This window comes from Topomyia yanbarensis, chromosome 3 (assembly GCF_030247195.1).
Source record: "Topomyia yanbarensis strain Yona2022 chromosome 3, ASM3024719v1, whole genome shotgun sequence".
Classification (NCBI taxonomy): Eukaryota; Metazoa; Arthropoda; class Insecta; order Diptera; family Culicidae; genus Topomyia; species Topomyia yanbarensis.
The window spans coordinates 133,387,103-133,396,480 of record NC_080672.1 but is presented as its reverse complement, the minus strand read 5'-3'; the positions used below and the strand labels follow the sequence as shown (position 1 = coordinate 133,396,480).

At 42.4% G+C, this 9,378-nt stretch overlaps 1 protein-coding gene across 1 annotated transcript; it reads left to right on the top strand.

Moving 5' to 3' along the window:
• Nucleotides 1-7,075: 7,075 nt before the first annotated feature.
• On the top strand, nucleotides 7,076-8,512 carry LOC131693016 (uncharacterized). Its single transcript, XM_058980468.1, has 3 exons — nucleotides 7,076-7,820; nucleotides 7,876-8,053; nucleotides 8,127-8,512. The coding sequence occupies exons 1-3, from the start codon at nucleotides 7,076-7,078 to the stop codon at nucleotides 8,485-8,487; spliced, it is 1,284 nt and encodes a 427-aa protein (XP_058836451.1). The 3' UTR covers nucleotides 8,488-8,512.
• Nucleotides 8,513-9,378: the final 866 nt, after the last annotated feature.

The window sequence follows — 9,378 nt, the reverse complement described above, 5'->3', positions numbered from 1 at the left end:
AGCACATGCATTTTTCGCATGGTGACTTATCGACATCACGATTTAGCTACATGGGCCTTCCCCAGGGCTCATGTCTAAGCCCCCTGTTATACAATTTCTACGTCAACGACATTGATGAATGTCTTGACAATTCCTGCACGTTAAGACAACTTGCAGACGATGGCGTGGTGTCTGTTACGGGACCCAAAGCTGTCGATCTACAAGGACCATTACAGAATACCTTGGACAATTTGTCTGCATGGGCTATTAAGCTGGGTATCGAATTCTCCACGGAGAAAACTGAGCTAGTTGTATTTTCTAGGAAGCGTGAACCAGCACAACTACAGCTTCTATTAATGGGTCAAACTATAGCTCAGGTCTTCACAGTAAAATATCTAGGGGTCTGGTTCGACTCGAAAGGTACTTGGGGATGCCATATTCGGTATCTGAAACAGAAATGCCAACAAAGGATCAACTTTCTTCGTACAATAACCGGAACGTGGTGGGGTGCCCACCCAGGAGACCTAATTAGGTTGTATCAAACAACGATACTGTCGGTACTGGAATACGGATGCTTCTGCTTTCGATCCGCCGCGAACATACATTTCATCAAACTCGAAAGAATTCAGTATCGTTGTTTGCGTATCGCCTTAGGGTGCATGCAGTCGACCCATACGATGAGCCTCGAAGTCCTGTCGGGCGTTCTCCCGCTGAAAAATCGATTTTGGGAACTCTCATATCGATTGCTCATTCGATGCGATATCTTGAACCCGTTGGTGATTGAAAATTTCGAAAGGCTTGTTGAGCTCAATTCTCAGACCCGTTTCATGTCCCTGTACTTTGACTACATGGCGCAAAATATTAATCCTTCTTCTTACAATCCCAACCGTGTGCATTTCATAAATACTTCTGAATCTACTGTTTTCTTCGACACATCCATGAAAGATGAGATTAGTGGAATTCCGGACCACATACGCCCAGAAGTGGTTCCAAATATTTTTTATAATAAATTCCGAGAAGTCGACTGTTCTAAGATGTTTTATACTGACGGATCAAACCTCGAAGGGTCCACTGGCTTCGGTATTTTCAATCAAAAGTTCACCGCCTCCTACAAACTCAGTGACCCTGCTTCAGTTTACGCCGCAGAACTAGCTGCTATTCAGTATACCCTTGGAGTCATTGACACATTACCCGCAGACCATTACTTCATCGTCTCGGATAGTCTGAGTTCTATTGACGCTATTCGCTCGATGAAACATGGAAAGCATTCCTCGTATTTTTTGGGGAAAATACGGGAGCTACTGAGTGCTTTATCTGACAAATCTTTCCAGATTACCTTGGTGTGGGTCCCTTCTCATTGCTCCATTCCGGGCAATGAGAAGGCGGACTCCTTAGCTAAGGTGGGTGCCATTGAAGGTGACGTTTTTGAAAGACCAATTTGCTTCCACGAATTTTTCAGCATTACTCATCAGAGAACCCTCGAAAATTGGCAAACCTCGTGGAGCAATGGGGAGCTAGGAAGGTGGCTACATTCGATAGTCCCTAAGGTATCGACGAAACCTTGGTTCAAGGGGATGGATGTGGGTCGTGACTTCATTCGTGTGATGTCCCGACTCATGGCGAACCATTACACGCTGGATGCACATCTCCGACGTATTGGGCTCGTGGAGAGTGGTATCTGCGCTTGTGGCGACGGTTATCACGATATAGAGCACATAGTCTGGGCGTGCACCGAGTACAGTTTCGCCAGGTCTCGGCTTATGGACACCCTCCGGGCCCGAGGAAGACCACCCAACGTCCCGGTTCGAGATGTGTTGGCAAGCCGCGATGTCCTCTATATGTCCCTTATATACACCTTCATAAAAACCATCAATATCCAACTTTAACTGCCCCTTTTTCCTTATCATTCTCAGAAACGCTCTCTTCCACCTGTACCATACACCCACGATGGTTTGATGCGACTCCAAGGCGACACAAAACATCCCTGTCAAATGAGCCAACAAACACGGGACCTAAAGCACGAACATCACACGCACAACTCGAAATGTAGCCGATCAACATCTGAGCCGCACTACGAAATCGTCTGGAGAAACCCCTGCCATCTTAAGAACGACCATCCGGCGTCCCAGTACATGATTCTTCCTGATGAAGGCCACCCTGATTCTGTAATCCATCCGTTGATCTCCCGAAGTCTGAAACTGAAATAATGTTCTCCCCCTGCCATGTTTGTCCACCCTACTTCCCCTGACTCTTATACACAGAAGTAACACCCCTTCCCCCCCCCCCTCAAATATCTTCATGAAGCATTTAGCTCTTCTTGCCTTTTCTAGTTTTAACTATTATATTATATAATCTCGTTGAAAATGCCCAACTCTACTACCACATAAAATAACTCTAATTAATGTCTCCGAATCTTTACAAAATTTAATCACGCCCTCTAATTATTTCTACTTTTAAGATAGCCGTATAAATTTTCCCCCTTAGTTAAACATTATTTGCTCCAATAATCTCATTGCTAAAAATGTCAAACCATATTGCCATAAAAACTAAATGACCCCCTAATCTTACGAAAATTATATTACCCCCTTGTATATGTATAGCTAATCAATATGTAATCCCCTAGTTTTAAGTAATTTAAAATGTAAAACAAAACAAAATTGGCACCTTTAAGCTAACGCAAACCTGCCTTATCAAATAAACGAATTGAAAAAAAAAAAAAAGACCCGACATTTCGCATGTGTAATCAACGTGGTTGTTTAAGCTCAATCAGTCGTCGATTATCACTCCCAATTGCTTCAGTGCACGCTTCGATGCATTCACATGCCCTTCGATGGTGATCTGTATCCGCTGAACCGCTTTGCAGTAGCTGTCCTACAACAAATCCGTCTTGTAGTGAGCTATTTGCAGCCTGACCCGTTCATCCAGCTCTCGATCGCATCTATTGTCTCCGTCACCGACACCTCCATTTCTTCAAGTGTCTCACCGTTATTGACACATCGTCCACGAAACCAACGATTTTCACTTTCCTGGGCAGCCGCAGTGTTAAGACCCCACACTAATAGAATATATTCGTAAATCGCTAGGAATTAATTTCGTACAAACAACTTTCATAAAATATACGAATTTTTCGTACATATGATGAACCGTTCGTAGTTCCATCGAAACTCTTTTATTTTGTATTACGAGTTTTTCGTGAAAACTACGAAATGACTTTCGTTGGCTTATTATGAAACAGCTTCATTCAGCAAACGAGTCGTTCACTGTTATATACGAATATCTTTATAATATTTACGAGCACCATTCATCAAACCGTCCACGTCAAAAGAGCAATATGGAGCCATTGTTGCTATTCGTCAGATAATTGTTGTTGTCTGACTATTTAGTAGTCGTATCCGTGTCCGCCAGTTGCAGGAAGATTTCTTGAACCTCTTTCGCTTCCAGTTGATTCGGAATCTGGAGCAGTACAGAATCGATTGAGCCGTCGCGAACTGCTCGTTGATTTTGTATGAACAATTTTGAGTTTTTCTCTGCCGGAGCAATATCGGTGCTGTCAAACATCGATCCTAAAAGATCGAATGCGACCAACGAAATCGTTTGTAATATACATAAACGTTTATTAAAATAAACGAAACATTTCGTTTCTTTCACGAAAAATAATGTCGATAACTTTCGTGCAATGTAAACTAAATAAGTAAAATTTACGAAAACTTTCGTTCATCAAGCGGCCATTTCTTCTTGCCACAATAAAATTGATTTGGCCGCATCGATTTTTTTAAATAAAAAAAACGATTTTGTCAAACATCGATCCCAAAAGAACAATAAGAGGCTAATAAATACGAAAACTTTTCTAAGATAAACGAAAAAATTTCGTGCGACCAACGAAATCGTTCGTAATATACACAAACGTTCATTAAAATAAAAAAAAACATTTCATTTCATTCACGAAAAATAATGTCGTTATCAACGATAACATTCGTGCAGTGTACATACATTAAATGTGTAAAATTAACGAAAGCTTTCGTTCACCATACGGCCAAGCTTATTCATAAATTGAACGAAACTTACTATTTACAGGGCACGAAAATACTTCGTTGCAGAAAACGACGCATGAATTCGTGCATTACATGATTCATTATATTCACGAATTTATATTATCAGTGCATCCCATTACAAAGTGTTGGACAGAGAATGGAGCCCTGAGTAACGCCCGCTGCGACTCGCATCGCCTTCTGCCCTTTTGTTCGTCTGGTATAGCAGTGCTCTACTCTGGAAGTAGCTCTTCAGGATGCCACATTCTTTTATGCCACGCTGCGCATTGGTCTATTCGAGGCTGAATGGCCCGGTGTCTTCCGCCACGGTTGGCATTCCATCCGGACCGGGGGTTTTCTTTGATTTTAGTCACATCGACGTGTCTTTGAGCTCGTCGTTAGTCACTTGCCACTCGACTGTGTTACCTCCTTCTTCTTCGCCGTACGGTGTTGGTGACCAGGTATTTGTATCGTGATTCGGGAAGAGACCCTCAACGATTATCTTTAGCTTACCCGGGCATGTTTTAACTGGTGTCGACGAACCCTCGTCTTCGTCATGACGACTCAGTACGCGTCCCCCAGGGATTGACGTTTATTTCTCAGCACAGATACTTATGGCAATTGGCTTGCTAAGCTTGATCTCCCGTTTTAAAGAGTCCCTACCTTCTAGATGCGCTCCTCTCTCATTCTCCGATCTTGCGCTCTGAGCCCGCCTTCTGGCTCTAAGACAAGCAGCGTTTAGCGTACTGAGTCACTCATTTAACCAGTAAGCTGCACGCCGTCTACTACATGGCCCTAGTTTTCGTGACATTGTAACGTCACAAGCCGTCACAATCCTTCTTGTTAGATCAGCCGTATCAACGTACTTGATTCCGTTGTTCGCCGAAGTAACTCAACAAAGAGGTTTTCGTTAAAGGCGTTCGTCTTCCACTTTAGCTTGCCGCCCGTCTTTCTTCGTGCTGCAGCAGGGTTCCATTGGCCAATGCGGTAGCGAATCGCCTGGTGGTCTCTATGGGGATACTTCTCTCACACTCTCCAGTCCATGTTCGCCGTCAGTCAAGGACTACAGAATGTGGCGAAATTTCTCTCGATACCGATATCCGTTTCGTGAACCATTAAGCTCCTAGCTCCTCGCTTCGCCGCGATCTACTCGTTATAGTCCTCGGCGGTTGAGCTAGCCTCCACAACGTGCCGAAAGGAAGGTGTCGAGTCTGCAGCCAATTTTCACTACAAGGAAATATTTTCACAAGATAACTTTTGCAAATGAAACTTTGAGAATTTCATTTAAAATATTAGGCATTTTTTTGTTCAACATATTCATTTTTTTCAAATTTCTCCAAAATATTTCGGGGGGGGTTTCGTCCCCAAAACCCCCCCCCCCCGCTACTACGCCACTGTTCGTCCGGTTCCGGTTTGAGTTCAGCGCAGCAGCCCAGGCCGGTACGCCATACCTCAGTATTAAGGATGGGACACCCGCCAGAAGACGTCTCGTGCTGGATCTTGCTCCTCCGTTATTCGGCATGTTCTTTGCCAATGCAATAGTTGTTCTCGCACTTTTCTCACATGCATAGCCGACATGGCTGCTGTAATTTAGCCGATCGTCGACCATCACACCCAGATGCCTCAGCGCACGCATCGATGAGACAGATTGTACCCCGATGATGATCACGACATGCTAGATTTTACACGGTTGCTGACCAGCACTACTTCCGTCTTATACGCTCTTATACTGCTCTGTGTGGGAGTATCGCTGTGCCACTGAGAAGATGGAAGTTTACTGCGGAAGTGTAACCTTGCTGTTGGAAAGACGGAACCGATTATCTGTGACGGTTTTTGTGATGGTTGGCGAGAATTTCACAAGAAATGCTCTGACATGCAAAAACTCGAATATATTCTGGATGTGCGATAGATGCCGCGACCTCTTAGAGAATGCAAGATTCCGCAGTACAATTTCCTCTCTTGAATCCGTTCATGCACTACGCGAAAAGAAACATGACGAGAAGATCGCCCAGTTAAAGTCCAGTATAGAACTGTTGAGTACATCAGTGAGCAGCTATATGCGTTAAGAAGCTCGTTCCTGTTTGGCAAGACGCAAGAACCTTTGATTTTGTATCATTCAAAGTTCAACTGGATGCATCGATGAAGGAAAAAGCTCTCTCCAGGAACTTGGCCTCGCGGTATACGGTACCGGGAATTCCGTAGAAATAATTCTGGAGCTCCCTGGAATCCTCGATAGTAATGAGAATACAGCGTTTGTGATAATGAATCCGTAATTGTATTTTTCTGTTTTTTATTTGTTTATTTGTATAAGTTTTGATTGTTCAAATTTGTTGAAAATGATTATTGTTCTGTGCTTGTTATGTAGTTGGTAGAATTGTGTAAAAGGTATCCCCATCCCCGAAACAGGCTGAGAATCAAGCGTAAAGCGAAACGCTCACTCCGCCAAATTTCCTCTCATCAGCCCTCCTGGGAAGTGAACTAGAAGGACAGCTGGCTAATTTTTTGAATGAACTCTTATGTACCGACCACTGAGCCCTGGAGGAGAGCATACGCTTTAATTGGCAAGAAAACACACCGGCTTTGCTCTCAAAATCAGCGGGATTACAACTATGGATGCACTTGAAATCGCTAACGAATTGAGGATTCGTTTCTCCTCGCTATCTGCTGACACCACCTTACAACCGTTCTATATCAATCAGAAGAGAAATCTGGAATAGCACTCTTTATTCTCCGGACTCCGAGCGAGATTAAAGTAAATCCATTCTCTGCTTCGAAGCTAAACCACGCTTTTGTGTTACTCACGGAAAAGCAACCGACTACTCACCAAGAAGATGTAGCTCAAAAGATTTAACTGAGTGTGGAACTACCATCTACTTCCGGGCCTACTGACGAGAAACCAAAATCGTTGGAGTAATAATAACATTTCTTCCAAATCGGAGAAAAAACCGCAAGCACGATATTTCGATTTTCAACAGGAACAAGAATATTTGTTACAAGCTCTTTGGAATTATTCTATGAGATCTGAGTAGCCATATCCAAATTTCTTCTGTCAATTTGAAAAAAAAACCATGAGTACACACAGTCTTGTTCGGCCCGGTCTCACCACCTCCATCATCGGTCACCTTCCAGCGATAAAACTTCGTCTACGAAAGAAAGTTCCTCTACTGACCTTCCAGGATGTGCGCCGCGCAAGGATTCCATTCTACGAAGCCCTAGCCAGTGAGTTGTACGAGACCGGTTGCGTCAACGCTGCCTTTTTGTTGCTGCAGCTGATCGAATACGAGCATGATCAGGTACCACAGACATCCGATCCATCAATCGAGGAGAAACGACTAAAAAATTCGAAAAAGGAGCTCAACTATCTGTTCAAATTCTTGTATGAAACTGAAGGCCATAAAATGAAAGAGCAGTACGAAAACGAGGTGGAAAATCTGTTGGCAATCGGTCGTTCCTTTCAAGATGACAAACTGAAACGCTGGGTCACTCGGCAATTTTTTTTGGTCAGTTTGGACCGGTGCAAAGATTGTTGCCTGGAATCTACACGGGTTGGAGCGTTGGCTAACTATTACTATGGAATGTTTCTACTAAATGAAGGAAATCTAGAAGAAGCCGCTAGTGTTCTGGAATCTGCCAAAGAACAAGCTGCCGGTCAAACTTGGCCGTTATTTAAACAAATTGGATCTGCACTACTGTCCAACGAAATTTACCAGCAGTTGTTTCTTGTTTATTCCAAACTAGCCGAACAGTTCGGAAAAACAAACACAGCTAAGTTTGAAAAATATATGCGTTTGAGTCACGCAGCTGCGGTTAACTGTAAGTAATTGAGAACCACAAAATAGAAACGCTCGATTCTAATTTTAAATTTCAGCGAATATTGATTACGTGTTATGCGACTCGTACCTGCACTTTGGAGATTTTTTACTCGATCGAGGAGAATATCGCGAAGCGCTTAGCTGTTATAAGCAGTCGTCAAAAATGGCAAAATCTATTTTCGCTGCGGATAAGGTCTGCAAAACGAATATCCGTATGGCTGCCGTACACCGAAGGTAAAGTAATTTTTATTTGTACCTTGTGCCTAATATCTACAATATGGATAAGCAATGTCACGTACATTCGCAGATTAGATGAGCCCAAAGAATGCGTCCATCTGCTGCAAATGGTTGACCGATTGACAGCGCATGATAGAACATCGGAATGTTACGCTGAAATGCAGCTGCTGAACGGTGAAATTCATTTGGAAAACGACCGTTTGCCGGAAGCAATCCATGCACTAAATACATCCCGAGAAGCATACAAACATTTAAAAAAGGAAGACAAAATGATTCAAGCCAGTTGTTTCGGTGCGCTGGCAGCCGGCGAAACCCATTTTGGACTATTTGCCGAACTGGTACTGAAAGCCGAATACCGTGGACGCATTTCCGACAATGACAGTCTTTTCAAAGTGCTTCGCTGGAACGAAAATAGTGAGCCTTTTTGGTGAGTGAAATCGTTTGTAAATGGAATGAGCCTGTGTTTTACATACTTAGTCTAAACGCTAAGTTCTTATATCATAACATCCTGACATGCAAATTCCTATTGCGAGAGCGAGAATCAAATTTTACATTCTAAAAAAAATCCCAAAGATCTAATATATTTCAATTCATACCATTTAGATACTACGTTACGCTATTACGTTATTGATTCTTCTATAATTTACGTTATTCTTGCTTCTGAAATGAGTCTGCTGACCTTCTGTTTTACAGGCGCTCAGTGTCGTAAAAAGTAAATATGCTCAATAGTGATACAAATGATCTGCAATGTCTCTTTTTCCTGCTTTGTTACTTAATGATATTCGCATTGAATATCAAGGTTATGCGGTATTGTCCGGGAATTTTATTTGCAGTGGTACGATTCAATCCATATCTTCTTAACCAATATTCCGATCCAAATTGCATACAGCTGATCCTTATGAAGTGTTCATTGTATTTATTGTAACTAAACCAATCACGTTACCCGAGTGCTCTCAACATTGGTTAAGGGGTAATGAAATGAGCTTTTTCGTCACACAGTTTCGTCACACAGTTGATGTGATTTATTTAGGTGGTGTAAAACAAACTAAAAAATTACTGCGCTATCCTACCTAAAAATAGAAGCAAAGCTTTCATATATGCTGCAAACAATTATGACATTGCTATAAAAATACATTTCCTTACTTTCTTTATTCAAACATTCGTCTATATTTCGATAGACTTCGTAGAGGATTCTTAACTAATACATCTAATACTAGCATAACGAATCTTCCTATTACAATCTTCTCCAATATTTAATACTTTCGCCATCTGGCGTGTGACGAAGCTGCTTACATTTAAGTCACTTGTTTCACAACCTATTA

What these genes read in the sequence shown, in the direction of transcription:
- LOC131693016 (XM_058980468.1), top strand. Translation starts at nt 7,076, where the DNA reads ATGAGTACACACAGTCTTGTTCGGCCCGGTCTCACCACCTCCATCATC. An exon ending in TCACGCAGCTGCGGTTAACT is followed by an intron (nt 7,821 to 7,875) that starts GTAAGTAATTGA and finishes TTTAAATTTCAG; the next exon opens with CGAATATTGATTACGTGTTA. An exon ending in ATGGCTGCCGTACACCGAAG is followed by an intron (nt 8,054 to 8,126) that starts GTAAAGTAATTT and finishes GTACATTCGCAG; the next exon opens with ATTAGATGAGCCCAAAGAAT.